Here is a 15,888-nt window from a genome sequence, read left to right on the forward strand (position 1 = left end):
TGAACGAGGACGATGGCCGACGACCGCGAGGGGAGAAGGGGCTCCTAGCCGACCGCCTGGAGCGGTCAGGGCTGCTGCCAGGGGCGCAGGAGTCACCTACCGGCCGCTGAAATGCGGCAGGGTTTAAGACCGCCGACCGCGAGCGGGGAGGGGCTCACTGGCGACCGCCTAGAGCGAGAGGACCGCTGCCAGGGGCGGGGGAGACCCCTTCTGTTCCCCTAGAACGCGGCGGGGTGTTCCGTCCGCCAGGGGCTGGAGGACTGCCTCGGATCCGCCCGGAGAGGCGCGGCTGTCGTCCGATAAATGGTGGAGGAGTGGCCGAGGAACAAGCTGCGGCGTATCGGAGAACTGGCGAGTAAGATTTTTTATTTTTTTTTCATCTCTCTCTCCTCTCTCTCTCTCACTGTCGCTATGCGTTGGCCTTTATCCTCTTTTAAATTTTACAGTTTTTTGGGGGGTACTACACTGTTACAGGAAGTACCCCCCATTTTAATTATTTCTGTTTCCCTCCCCTTGTCCCCTCCCTCGTCCAGGTAGATGGGGATGACCTGCCGGCAGACAGCGTGGAAGGTGCGCCCTCCCCCAGGGAAAGAGGGGGGGTGTACGTCAGGCCGGGGCTCCCCAGCCTGAGAGAACGAGGGAGGAATGTGGCAGGGTGGAGGGCGGGGCCGGGTCGTGATACTACACACCCGGTCTTGTATTAGGCTAATTATGCCTCCGTGAGGTTTAAAGGCTGACTGCAGAGGGCCATGCGGGAGAGAGAGAGATCGTTAGCGGACATGTCCGTCATATGTGTTTATGTTGTCTTTTGAGTTTCTCATTAAAATATGATTTATATCGTCAAGCCGGTTCTCGCCTCCTCCTTGCCCATTCTTTAAATACGTTACAATTACATTATATTATATTATGCAAGACTAATATATTTCTGTCATAAACTCTTCACTTAACTTATTTAAAGGCTGTATGATTAAAAAACTGCACCTTATTGGTGAAAAACTATCCTTTCATCCTCTAAATAATATATGCAGGTATGTACAAAGACTGTATGACACAAGAAAGTATTATATAATTGCTATTTTGAAGGGGAAAAAATCTGCTTTTACAATGGATTTATTCTGAAGATGTGCTCTGAGGTTGTGTGACAACCACTGCATTGAAAACTTGTAAAATGCAAATTTGTTCCTCATTAAAAAGCGTAAGGACCAGTGGTACCTCTCCAGCAGTCACTGTAAATAAGGCTCTTTGGGAATTTCTGTTGCATCGGTATCTGTTATCTGTCTGCTGCAAGAACGGTGGAAAATGGAGAGCAGATGCTCTTGTAATGTCAGACTATATCCTGAATATCCTAAAATCCTAAATAAAAGACCAATTATAAATATAAAGAAAATAATTGATACTCTTCCAAAAATGTTCTTCAATGCAGTGTTTTTGTACTCCTAAAATTGTCAGCCAGAACAAAATATTTGCTAAGTTTCAAATGATTTGTATTTTTTTATTTTACACATGCAGATTTTTTTTGCAATATCATATCTTCTGTGAGATAAATCCCTTTTGGGGGTGTGAGATTTTAGAAATAGCAGTCCAAAAAAACTACAATCAGTGAGTTCCTTGTTCCCCTTAGATTGGTGTCTGCACAGGTTGCTTTTAAGTGTTAAGGGTGTGTAGGGACAGATTTTAAGCTGTCTTTTTAATTCAGTCATAAAAGAGACACAATGCAGTCAATGCAGAAAAAGGGATATTGTTGTTAGTAATAATTCTTTATAAATAATAAATCATTCTTTATAAATAATGAGTATTTGTGTGCATGTATAAGACCTCCTTGTGTGATTAATTAATTGGTTGGGGAATCTCTTACCCATTTTATTAACACCATACGGCCGGTGCAGCCACTCTGTTCAAAGTAGAATACAACAGTGTTCCAATTTACAATAGCAAAATTATTCATTCTTAAAGGAACAGTTCACTTAAAATTTAAATTCCATCATAATTTACTAACCCTCATGTTGTTACAAACACTGCAAATATAATTGTCTTTTGTCATATTTGCTGGTAAAAATTATTTAAACATCCTTTAGAAAAGACTAAATTAATTGAGAAACAAAATGGAATAACATAGTAAGTTTTGTGTTAAGACAAATTTGATAAAATTTAGTGGGATTTATGCTTAAAACAAGAAAAAACTGTTTGCCAATAGGGCAATTGTTACAAAAAAATACAATTGTTTTCCCTTTGAATCAAGTTTTTTTTTGTCTTACCCCATTGGCAAATCGTTTTTTCATGTCACAAAATTTTGTTAGAGTTATCTGTAAACAAAACAAAATGGTTCTCATATAAATGTATCTTGTTTTAAGAATGTTTAGACATTTTTACTGTAAAACAACAGAAATACTCAGTAAGAAAAATTTGATTTGCAGTGAACCTGTATGACTTCTTTTCTTATGCACAACTCAAAAGGAGACATTTTAATGAATATCCCGCTCAAGAAAGTCATACGGTTTGGAACGAAATGAAGGTGACTAAATGACGACAGAATTCCTTTTTTGGGTGAACTATCCCTTTAAGGAATCATATTTGGTGTGTTTGTGTCCATTCTCTTTGTAACACCTTGTCAAGAGAGTCATGGGAGTCATGATTGCAGCTCAAAAAGCTTTAATGCACACCATCAAGTTCATGGACCTCTGTTCTTAGACATCTAAAGCTTAAGTGGATTTGCACTTTAAAGGGACAAAGCCAGTGTCAGTCAGTGCTAAATCAAGCCTCCGGGGCTCTTACTGGGCCTTTAGTGGATCTAGCAATTACCCATTAATTACATTCTGAGATATTTGCTAATGGACTCCTCTATTCTGAAGACTTAATTTGAAATGAAAATCAAGACAAAATGTTCAAATGTGCCCAGGCCTGCTCTCTACTCTAGCATACTGAGGAGATTACCTCATCTCTTGTGTAAGCAATTAGTATTTGGCAACCAAGGAGAAAAGAAGGTCTCTCAGTTATTACAAACGTATATAGACTGTGCCATATATCCCAAATCACATCATCAATTAATAATAAAAAATGTACCCCAAAGTAACATGAAATTACATTTTAAAATCATGAGCTCTAGGTACCTAAAATAGATGTGTGTGATTATATCAATGTTAAATACTTTCCACTATCCCGAATTAATATGCAGAGACAACTATAACTAAGCTATTCATAGACTGATTTCCTCCCAAAAGTGTCAACACTGACTGAATGGCACTATGAAAATATTACTGTTTCTTTAAGCATCCCAACCAGCTCAACACAGCAAAAATGCTTCAACCAATGGCATGAGTTTGAGGCGGGACTTTCTGTTTGTCCAACCAATTGAAAAGTTTGGGGACTATTTTTTGCATTTTCTATAGTGGTACAGAAATTACACATTTTGCCTGAAACTATTTACTACAATAAATGTAATCATTTTATACAATTAATAATAATATTAAAGATGACTTACTTTCATTTGAGCCTTGATTTTCATCCCATGTCCTGATGTAATCGTCCTGACAGAGAAAAAGGCATTGTTAGTACAATGTGCTGCTGCAATATGCCCAAAAAGAGCTTTAAACTTTAGTCAATAAGTTCACAAAACTATGTATTCAACATAAATGTATCATTTACTGAATTAAAACTTACAAAAATAATGAAGATGTAAATATGGCAGAAAAGCACTAATTGGGAAATGTAGGAAGGGAACATACAGAAAAAAAGGTAGTGGAAGAACAAGACAAAAAAGGTGAAGGCTTGAATGAAATGTAAAATGAGTTGCCTAAGCAGCTTAGACTGAATTAAAAGCGACGTAAAACATTTATAGAGAATCTTAGATTACTTTCTACACAGCATTTTAAAAGAGACATCAAACACAAGCAAAGTCAGGAGACAGCACTACTGACCTCCACTTCCTGGTGAAATGTGAGAAGGATGAATCAAAGAGAAAAGAGAAGGAGAGAGTTAGAGTAGAGTAATGCTTCTCTCAGGAATAAATAAAAGCTCCAACTGCTTAAAACATCTATTTGCCTCCTGGGCAGAACTTTGAATACATCAGTAATATCCCATGAGTTTGTAGAAAACAGGCAGTTGCTTTAAGATAATTGTACACTTGGTGCTCATAACACTTGAAATATTTCAGGTTCATGATTAATAATAATAATGACCATTCATAAGCGTATTAGTGTTATCAGCAGTCATTTATCTTGTAGAGGTCCCTTTGCAGTTGTAAGTGTAAACAGGAGGTGAAATTGCATATTGATTTGGCTTTGTCAACTAAAACAGTGCAATAAATTATTACATTACATCTCTGCAGCAAATTATTAAGTCACAAGTCAAGTGGGATTACATATGCTGTATGACTGCTGAAGTGTGTACCAGAAAGCAATAACACTCAGTAAACAAAAGTTCCAGAATTATTTGGCTTAAAGGTATGTTCTTACAATAGAAGTGAATGGGGCCAGTCCATAAACATTAAATAAGCCACTGTTTCAAAAGTATAGCCACAAAACATAAACTTTATATGAGGTATCATGATCTTAGTGTGATAAAACTGCATACTGTGTAAAGTTATATCCAATATTACAAGACGACATATTCATGATGACATATCACCGGTAAACCACAAAAATAATGTTAACACATATAATATTTATGTCTTATGGTTACACCTTTGAAACTGTATGTATTTCAATGTTAATCGACTGGCACCATTCACTTCCATTGTAGGTGTCTTACTGCTTTTTTTGTTTTGTTTAATAAATGAGGAACACGTCTAAATTATGTTTTGTGGTAATCAGCATTATGCAACAAATGCTGTTGTTTGAGTTTAACTTGTATTTAACCTGGAACATTCCTTTAAAATCCCCACTTTATAAATGTATACCTCCTACTACTTTTATAGGTCTTGATTAAATATGCAATGCTAAATCTTTACAACACAACCTTCTCTACTTCATGATGTGGTAAATAAGCATAAAGAAAAACTGCTTTAGTAGGTTTTGATAGTTGTTTGGGAGCAAATACCTTGATGATTAGCACAAAATAAACTCTTTCATTTGCATTATAATTGAGTGACCTAACATTTGTTTAAGACCTCTCCTGGTTCACTTAAAAATAAACTTTCCATCTGGCTGAGAAAATACATGCCCCTATATGACATATACCTATCAGAACAAATCAAGTCATCCTATAAAAGACCAGTGGCTCACAACTTCACTGCAGCACTGCTTAACTGCAGTAATCTATGACAGTGGACAGCCTTGTTATTGATTGCCTGATATCTGCATTAATTAGTCTGTTGCTGCTGTCTGTGCAAAGGAGGTACTGTTTACTGTACTAACATTTTATGTGTCTATATCAGTAATATCTAAAGTTCTATAAGAGCAGAGTGGTGAAACCATTTCAAATGTATGCAAATTTGAGCAACCATCTGTGCAAAAACAACCCTAAAGTCTTTAGACAGGCACTTTTGTGGCTTGCATGAGAGTTGTACACCCAATGAGCATGAAGTATGTGGGAAATGTTGTCACATTAATGTATTCCTCCTCACTGAAAAGATGCTAGGATGAGTCAGAGCACTGAAATATTGTTGCCACTAACAGAAATATTGCCACAATTTGTCACCATCATCATCAAATTGTATATCACCATTATCACAACATATCATCATCATCAAGGTCTGATTCTAAACTAAGACATAGAAAAGATTGCTTTCATAATGAGGGACAAAATATACATTAAGGCCTGTCTGAAATGAGAAAATGTGAGAATGCTCTTTGCACTCCTATAACACCCATTTGGCCATATCTGGCAAGGATGTTTTAATGATGAGTTAAACAGGTGACAAAACTTTAGATGGGCAGATTTGTTTCAACCAACATAGTCTCAAAAGGTACATCTTTTCTTCCCAAAGCATTGACCAATCAACAAACAGAATTTCAAATCGATACAATCAAAGACAGGGATCGAATTTTAGCTAGCCACCTACCAAACACTTTATTTATTTTAAGAAAGGAAATGTCCATGAAACATTTGATTACTCATTCCATAAATGTTTTCATACAATACAAATGACTGATGTATGTCAATAACCTGCAATATGCTTCCCCTATCTGTCTTTCTTTCTTCAGTGGTCCACAAAAGTTATTTTTCTATTAAAATCATTAATAGGTTTAGAGTTTGGATAAGGGGTTATCTTTAAGGTTAGGTTTTGTTTAGTGGTTAAACTTAGGAAAAAGTGTTATAACATAGTTTGTTGGTTTAATTTTCTCCATAGGAATGAAAGTCAAAAGGGAGTGAAATGCTGCCGTAATCTGACGAGTGTTTTTAAGGTGAATATTTTGGAGGTTTTAAATGAGAATGATATGCCTCCCTAACCTAAAACTTTAATATAAACCTAACCAATAGTGATCTTAAATCAAATGAGAGGTAGACACAAAACAGATTTACCCTTAACCAACGCCTAAACCTAACCGACAGTGTCCAAAAAAAGAAGAGAAATGAAAACCACGTCATCTCTTGTTGCTTCTATGACACACTCGTCTCACATGTCAGATTACGTACTTTACTGAGCTATCACCTTGCTCCTTTGAGTCCAAAGTCCAACACTCTATCAGGTGTGCTTCCGCAAAAGCTAATCTCATTGGAATAAGTGTGTAAATGTAGGTGAGTCTGTAATACAAGCCTTAAAATGTATAATTTTAGTAAAAGTGTTTCGATATCATAAAACCCGCATTGTGTTATTGCTAAAAATATGCATAAAATACGCTTCTAAAGTCATAATCAGCTGTTGTTGCCATGATTTGTGTGAAAGTGAATAATACGCACAGTTTAAACAAATCACGGCTAGACAGAATTTGATTGATCATGGCTGATTATGACTTCATATAGGAAACACTTATTTTTGCGCAGTGTTAGTTACACCAGGAAACTGTGACGAAATGTAGAATTGGCCATCAGCCATATCACCCTGGGAGCTCTAGACTGTTTACCCACTGAGTTGAGCCTGGTCAGTACCTGGATGGGACACCTCCTGGGGAAAACTAAGGTTGCTGCTGGAAGAGGTGTTAATGAATGCAGTCAGTGTGGGTCCTAACACCCCAGTATGGTGATGGGGACACTATACTGCAAAAAGAAACCATCCTTAGACATTAAACCGAGACCCTGACTCTGTGGTCACTATAAATCTCAGAGCACTTCTCGAAAAGAGTAGGGGGGTAATCCCGATGTCCTGGTCAATTTCCCCCCACTGGCCCTTATCAATCATGGCCTCCTAATAATCCCCATCCCTAAATTGGCTATATAACTGTACTCTCTCCTCTCTACAGCTGGTGTGTGGAGAGTATACTGGCGCACTATGGCTGCCATCGCAACATCCAGGTTTATGCTGCACACTAGTGGTGGGTGAGGACAGCCCCTTGTTCAGTATGTAAAGCGCTTCAGTGTGGTGTTCAGTGTGGTGTCAGAAAAGCACTAAATAAATACAACATTCATTCATTCATTCATTCATTCATTCAAATCGGCACGTAAAAGTCAGTTTGCAAAAATTTTGTTTTAGTAATATTCGTTCTATGAGACTAGGTTTTTGAAAACTCTTAGTGATGCTATTAGTACTACCTATTCATATTTTAAATCAACATACTATCAGCTCTAACAAATGTTTCTTACTTATTGAACAGTCCAAAATCTGAGCATGTGTGAATGCAAAAAGGTCTTTTAGAGAATAAACATATTTTGGAGTCAGCAACACTTGAGAAGGCTGTGTAAGACAAGAGTCTAGGAAGCATTCATCTACAGATGGGCACTTCTGTATCCACAGTCAGCTCATCTTTGGCCTGCACTGAGTGAAGGCTGCCAGGAGTATCCCTCAGAGGACCACCGTCTCATCAAAAACACCACAGAGTCTTGCCAGAGTGCATCTCCCCTCCTGGGCTGACTGACAGCCCCTTTATCCATCATACCTCTGCAATGTAATCAAGCACACCAAACATGCACTCTGTAAATTCAGCTGTGATTTGGAGGCCCTGATATCACCTGTGTGTGTTTATATGAAGAATAAGCATTTGATTGGCACACAAAAGTGGTGTGTGTGTGTTCAAGCATCAGTTGAAGGGGGAACCAGATCTGTCTCTTTCAATAATATTTGACAGGTACACCGCAATGTAGAGAGACAGCCAGACAGTGCTGGAATGTAACATTGTGCTGGTGTTGCTTGTCTGTGACTGTGACACAGCAGACAGACAACAACATCACTAAGAAATCAGATTTATTGACAGTGACAGCTTCAAGACTGTCAAAAGACTGCTAAAGTTAATGTACTTCTATATTACCAACTATGGTAATCAGAAATACAAATGTTGGGGCCTGGGTAGCTCAGCAAGTAAAGATGCTGACTACCACACCAGGAGTCACAAGTTCAAATCCAGGGCATGCTGAGTGACTCTAGCCAGGCTTCCTAATCAACCAATTGGCCCGGTTGCTAGGGTGGGTAGAGTCACGTTGGGTTAACCTCCTCGTGGTCCCTATAATGTGGTTCTCACTCTCGGTAGAGTGCATGGTGAGTTGTGAGTGGATGCCACGGAAAATAGCGTGAGCCTCCATACACATTATGTCTCCGCAGTAACGTGCTCAACAAGCCACATGATAAGATGCACGGATTGACCTCAGATGTAGAGGCAACTGAGATTTGTCCTCTGCCACCCAGATTGAGGCGTCACTATGCCACCACGAGGGCCTAAAGTGCATTGGGGATTGGGCATACCAAATTGGGGAGAAAAGTGGAGAAAATCCCCCCCAAAAATTTAAATTTTGTAACATATTGTCCTTTGTCTTGATGTCTAATTTCACTTGTTGCCTCCCAACATGTTGTCTATTTCATTTCATGTCATGGCTCTGGGTGATTTAGGCTTGGCCTTATGCCTTTTTTGTTTCCACATATACTAGAAAATCTAGAGTTTTTAATAAGGGGGGTGGATCATATGACCAAAATCTTACATCACTGTATAAGTAATTATCACAGTTTAGTAGTTTATCACAATATAATTATGTGCGTTGGAAATTGAACATAATTAGACAGGAAATGTTGCTTCTGAAAGTTCATGTAGACACAATTCAGCTGAATTACTTACCAGCACCATTCCCCATCATACGTTTTTGTATCAATTCAAGTATGAACACATTTCCGTCCAGCACCGCTGATCATGTATTGCGCAAGAAACCTCAGAGACAAAGGTTCTGGTACCATGAAAACAATGGTGAATGTGAAACTGAGGCTGCATTTTCCCTCAAAAATTTTATTTTTGCTCTACTGATGGTTAGGTTAAAAGTCTGTGTTTGGGTTAGTGTGTAGGGTTAATAACATATTGTGGAGCGGAGGGGGGCGGGGCCGGGTCGGAATATCGCATGCCCGGTCCCCAATCGGCCTGATGAGGCGCGCGAGGGATAAAGGCGGCCGGTGACGATGGTTTGAGAGAGAGAGAGAATTACGGGCATGTCCGTCATGTGTGGTTATGTTTGTGCTTTTGGTTTGAGTTTAATTAAATTATCATTTATGTTGACAAGCCGGTTCTCGCCTCCTCCTTGCCCATCATTAACTGTGTTACACATATGCATTCCTGTTGTCTGCATTACATAATTAAAAAAAATTCTAAAAATACTAAAAACGACTAATTTGTTTTGTGGATATTTCACATTCTGTACGATTCACAACACTTCCAGCTTTGGCCACTAGGGGGAGTGATTTGAATTTATATACGCACAGAACAATTTCAGCAGCAAAACATTCAACCTACAGTTGCCGTATTCACAGTGGGAGCACTATGAGAATTTAAACAATCAAAAAAATTATATACATTATTACCATGTATAAAGTATACATATTTTTGATAATAAAGTACATTTAATACAAATAACAAATTAAATACAAATGAAAGGCACTTTATCTGACTTTATTTTTTTATTTTGGGGGCAAGTTTAAAGGCTTTGTGACTGCACCGCACATCAGTTGAATTCTAAATTAATGCAGAAAGCCTTTTGCGCCAAACCCATATCACTCTGTCTAAACTGGAAGCGTTTTCTTTGACACAATACACAGAGTAGACTATAATCTTCTACATGGTATCTGTAATTTTTTTTATATAGCATTACAGATGATATTTCTGTAAAAATTATATAGCATACTGTATCTCTACTGGCTGACACATTTCTACCATCAGACGGTAAACATACCGTCATACCGCCCACCACTATTCATAATTACTGCTTTTTGGAGGCCCAGGGTAAAGCAGCCTTCCATAATTGATTAAAGCCGGATGGATCCTGGTGGTGATGACCTCACAATGGCCTCACACCCACACATTTATCACACCACAGTGTTGCCGGCAATCACAGCTCATAAATGCCCCAGGCATGATGCTGAAGACCCGCACATCCATTCCCCCTTTGACTCTAAATCTAATCAGTCATGTTACACAAGCAAGAAAACAAAACAAAAAATCAAGGACAAACTTACACTGGATTATCAGAACCTTCCAAACTATGTTTTTGCTGTCACATTGCAGCTATAGCTAACAGGCATGCAAAGCATCCAACCTGATTTATGCATGGGACCTTTCCGACCAGGCATTTCAGATTAACTGCACACGGGCACATCAAAAAGATCTGCTAACAGCCTACTCCCTTGACTGTAAACATATCCTGCCTTTCCTCATGTGGAGGAAAAGCTCAGGAGGCCTGCCATTCTGTGAGGGTTTTTGTAGAGCAGAGAGCAGAGATAGGCAGCTCCTCCAGGGCATAACTTCAGACCAAGACAGAGAGATCATCGGATGAACCTCAAAGGCAGCAGAGAGAGAATAGAGTTGTGCTTCTCACTAAGGATGCCCTAAGAATGCTTGTCACTGACTTTAAGTGAAAACATATAGCTGAAGGTGAAATCCCTGTGTCAACTTTAGCAGCGATTTGTTTCTCAGATATATAAGAGGCAACCACAAGCACTTTGATGCATGAGATGTAACAATTTGAGATTGCTTGACTCCTTGAGTCCTGACTCATTGTAAACAGATTGAAGAAATTAATGTTTTGGGGTGCAAGAATTGGACCAATGGGGATGTATTGGTAGTGCAGGCAAAAAGTCACAAAAATGACAACTCTTTATGAGAGTGTGTTGGATAAGTTAAATTAAATCAAGTTTTCACTTGTTATCATACAACTTAAAAGTAATGTGTGTAATTTTTTTTCCAAAGTAAAATTTGAAATAAAAATAATTTAAAAAACATTGCTCTGTTTGTTTGAGCATTCCGACCAGCCTGACACATCAACATTAGCTCAACCAATAGCGTGAGTTTAGGGTCAACCAATGGCAGATTGGGTGAGTATTTGGAGTTCCATTTGATTGGCACAGAAATTACACAAAAAGTGTGCAACCTAACAAACCAAAATCCTGATTGTTCTCAATGGTTGTTGCAGGGATAAATTAGCTCAAACATGCCATCTTCTCCTCAGTAAAACTCCTCCAGTCAGTAATCTTCAGTCTTCCTTCCTCTTTGGCATCAATAACACTCCCACCGACTCAATGGGGCCAAGTGACAGCTCTGAAAGTGAGCGTGAGAGAGAGCAATACAGCAGAAGCAAGTGCTGCCTTTAAATGAGCAAATCTGACACCAGAGGCAGTCAATAAGGCATTCTCTGCTTGTGGAGGAAAGAAGTGAATGACTCAACTTCTAAGGGGGTGATGGAATGTGACAGGCTTGACAGTTCATGTCAACTCCATACCTTTATGGAGCTCTTTAACCTTAATCCTAGTTCACCCTGCCTCATTACTGCTGGAGGCGAAATGCACTTTATTGGAGTTTGCCACAAGCCAGTGCCACTTAACTTGGGCATTTTCAAACAAGCAAGTAGATTTGGAAGGAATAAACCCTGCTGACTTCATCAAGGATGAGAAGCCTTAGGGGGGAGAAAATAGTGCTGTTATGTGAGTATTTGTAATTGGATTCTCAGAACAAGAGCCTTTTCATTCGGCTGTTTTGGTAGGTCAGCTTGATCTTCAGAGAACACCGTGTTTGGAACAAGACTCCCAGGGGCTGGCAAGAGCAGAGAAGTGAATGGCAGAAATGTAAGTTAGCATTCATTCCTAGCAGATATTGGAGGAAAAGGCATGTTAAAAGAGATGTAAGACCATTTCATGAAAGGAGTTGAACCAAAGCCTACAGCAAAATTAGCCTGGGTCCTGCCACGCTCTACACCTGCACTCTCCAGATAAAAAGTCCAATTCAGCAGGAGAGAGCCAGACCCCAGGAGCAGAATGATGAAAGGCCAGTTTCTCTCCACTCAATTAAAAAACACCTACACTCCTGGTCTATAGCCAAGGCACAATACTGCACTGCCCTCACTCACCTTTGTCAACAACCATTCAACTGCACTCAATTTCCCCTGCCCTCCAGGCCTGCGACCTCCTTCACAAGATGTGCATAAACATGCATTGATGTTTCCACTATTTCAAAAAAGCATTTGTGCTCTGAATGCTGATCTATCATGACTGAGATCTTAATGGGTTATTTGGGTGTATCATCTTTTACTGCATTATCCGAAATGATAGACCATATGCTGTGCTGCTCTGGCAGTTGCAAGGGCATTCCCACCTCCACATGCCATGGCAGGCAGCACTGATGTTCTCTGCAGTAGGTGTGCACATTTGGCAGGCTTGTCAGAAGAGATCACTCACTTCTTTTGACAGCCAAATATTGTGCAGTTTGTGTGTCATTGACACTGAATCTGTGATGCATTCACATACTCTAATGCTGCCATAAAAATCTGGTTATTTTACAGCTACTTCAATCAGTGATGAACAAAAACTTGCTTAGAGATCCAAGCAAATAGTTAGATGATATATTTTCCTTTTTCCTTGAGCGTTTTTAGGAAGCCGTGCATCTTATCACGTGGCTTGTTGAGCGCATTACCGCATAGATGTAGCGCGTGTGGAGGCCCACGCTATTCTTAATGGCATCCATGCAGAACTCACCACTTTGAACTGGCGACTCCAGGGGTGGTGGTCAGTGTCAATACTCGCTGAGCTACCCAGGTCCACAACAGACTTCATTCTTTTAACATGTGACTAGTCCTAAAAAATCTCACTGGTGTGATGATGATAATAATGCTGTCACTGATGTAATAATGCCAGTTTTTTCCAAGTGACTACAAATGTGCTGTGACGGTTAAGTAGATCGCAGCATATTTCAAAGCTCGCAATAGATGGTTCTACGTCCTCCTGTCCTTCCGAGTTCGTTCTTTCAAGGTAGCTTGGCAAGACTGGTCATCATAAGAATGCAAGTCTTTACATTGAGAAACACCCAGACTGTATACAATTTTCAGGGAAACCATACTGTGAATAGCTCATAGTTATCTCTGCATATTAAGCTGCGATAGGAATATGTATTTTAACATAGAAAACATTAAAGTAATAGCTCAAATTATGTGCCAGTTTTAGTGTCAAATGATGCTCCAATGGAGTTGTCAAAAAATAACTAATAGATTAAATATTTAGGCATCCACATGGAATTTTAATAAATTAGAATTCGACACATCTGAAGTAATCACAGGGAACAACCTTCCTACACTCACCTCACCCTGAATGAAGAAATGTGCATTTGAAATGAAATGTTAATGAACGGCTAAATGGAAGACGATTTTCAGTGTAGGCTTGAAACATGTTTGCTTCATTAAAAATGTAGTGGTGGAATAACAGGTGCAAGCCAACACAGAGTTCTGCAGCAGAGGAAAAGCTCAGATTTTTAATGAGCTTCATCTACATTAGGAAGGGGAGAGAGAGAGTGTAGGAAAGAGAAAGAGAAAGAGGGAGAGAGTTTGCCAGCCACCAGAGGATTGCCCACCACTGTTGGTTGTTTACTTTCAGCAGAATAGATAACAGATTTACGCATTATTTCTGATTTCTAGCCGGGCATGGATGTGGGATGCAATCAGACTAAGTCTAACAGATAACGAATGTGAATACAGTATATCACACCATATCATGTCTATCAGGAGAAAATGTTACAAGTCCATCTGACAATATGTGCACTGAATTGTTCCACGTCACCATTTTCTTCCTTTGAATACACAATTATCTTTGCATAAATTTATTTTTACAGTATATTATGTAAAAAACTTAATCTGATGTACAGCTCAGTTCAAACCTCAAAGGCAATCATGAATGTACCTGTGTCTTACAGAGATTTTTCATTTTAAACGATCCAATCTATTACATTCTGTAGTATATTTGGTCTGAAATATCCACCATGAAATAAGATTTAATTTTTCCACTTGTATGGAAATAGATAAGCAAGCATGACAAAAGTGGATCAAACCCACACTGAGAGTTTTGAGTGTCTGGGTGATTTTCTCTGCTAAGCCTGATTCTGGTCTATATAAGCAGTCAGGGTTGATCAGTATGCAATTACATCTTATATTATATCTAATACAATCACTGTGAATTTGTCATCATGTACTCACCCTCTTGTTGTTTCAAACCCATAGAACTTTCACTTCCATGGAACACAAAAGGAGACGATATGCAGAATGCTAGGGACTAACAGCCTCAGTGCTCATTTGCTTTCATTGTATGGAAAAATTAGCAGTGTCATGAGTTGCGTTTCACAGAAGTAAGAAAGTCATGCACATTGGGAACGATATTAGGGTGAGTAAATGATCTAATTTTCAGTTTTGGGTGAACTAACAATTTAAAGGGATCACCGAAAAATGAAAATGATCTCATCATTTACTCACCCTCATGCCATACAAGATGTGTAATACTTTGTTTCTTCTGCTGAACACAATGGATGATTTATAAAATAATTTCTCAGCTCTGTATGTCCATACAATGAAAGTGAATAGTGGCCAGAACCTGGAAGGTCCAGAAAGCACATAAAGGCAGCATACAACTAATCCATACGACTCCAGTAGTTAAGTCCATGTCTTCAGAAGCGATATGATAGGTGTGGGTGAGAAAAAAATATTGCAATATTGAAGTCCTTTTTTATTATAAATCTCAACTTTCACATTCACTTTCACATTATTACACATTCTGTAAGTGAAAGTGGAGATTTATATATAAAAAAAAGGACTTAAATACTGATCTGTTCCTCACCCAAAGTATTTGCATCACTTCAGAAGACATATATTAACCCACAGGAGTTGTGTGGATTACTTTTATGCTGCCTTAACATGCTTATTGGAGCTTGAATGGTCTGGTCACCATTCATTGTATGGACCTACAGAGATGAAATATTCTTCTAAAACCCTTTGTTTGTGTTCAACATAAGAAAGAAAGTCTTACACATCTGGGATGGCATAAGGATGAGTAAATGATGGGAGAATTTTCATTTTTGGGTGAACTATCCCTTTAAGTTGATGTCAACCATGTAGGCCATACATAAATAAATGAGGGAAAACATGATTTTCTGTTTGAGAGTTGAAACACTTTCCATAAATAATACAACCACATCAAATGTAACTGAGTAGAATGTCTTTCTAAATGGACCTAGCTCAATATGATAAAATGAGAATCATACTTCAATAAGATTCCCAGATGGGATGAAATTATAATGCGCTGAATGTAGCCTTGGCATGCCCTGACAAATCTCAATAGACAGAACCAATGTTTTCACTTTAAAGAAATCACAAAGAGCTTTTAAAATTGATTTCATAATCTGTAAGAGGAATAGACAAACTGTTTGAGTGACTTTGTGCCCACTTTCAATTTGTAGATATGAGAAAACAAGGTAATGAAACCTATTTGCATACCACAATGGGCCCCATGAATTGCAAGAGGCCTGTCTGTAGGTTGCTAGTTCATATTAAATCTTTGTAATGTGTAGGCTGTCATGC

At 38.8% G+C, this 15,888-nt stretch overlaps 1 protein-coding gene across 1 annotated transcript in view; it reads right to left on the reverse strand.

The window, feature by feature from the left end:
• LOC127660499 (testican-2-like) overlaps window positions 1-15,888 on the reverse strand; it is a 47,769-nt gene that overhangs the window by 28,636 nt on the left and 3,245 nt on the right. Inside the window, exon 2 of the mRNA XM_052150778.1 lies at window positions 3,479-3,524. Coding sequence (XP_052006738.1) covers window positions 3,479-3,524 — 46 coding nt within the window. The remainder of the gene's footprint in view (window positions 1-3,478; window positions 3,525-15,888) is intronic.

This window comes from Xyrauchen texanus, chromosome 20 (assembly GCF_025860055.1).
Source record: "Xyrauchen texanus isolate HMW12.3.18 chromosome 20, RBS_HiC_50CHRs, whole genome shotgun sequence".
Classification (NCBI taxonomy): Eukaryota; Metazoa; Chordata; class Actinopteri; order Cypriniformes; family Catostomidae; genus Xyrauchen; species Xyrauchen texanus.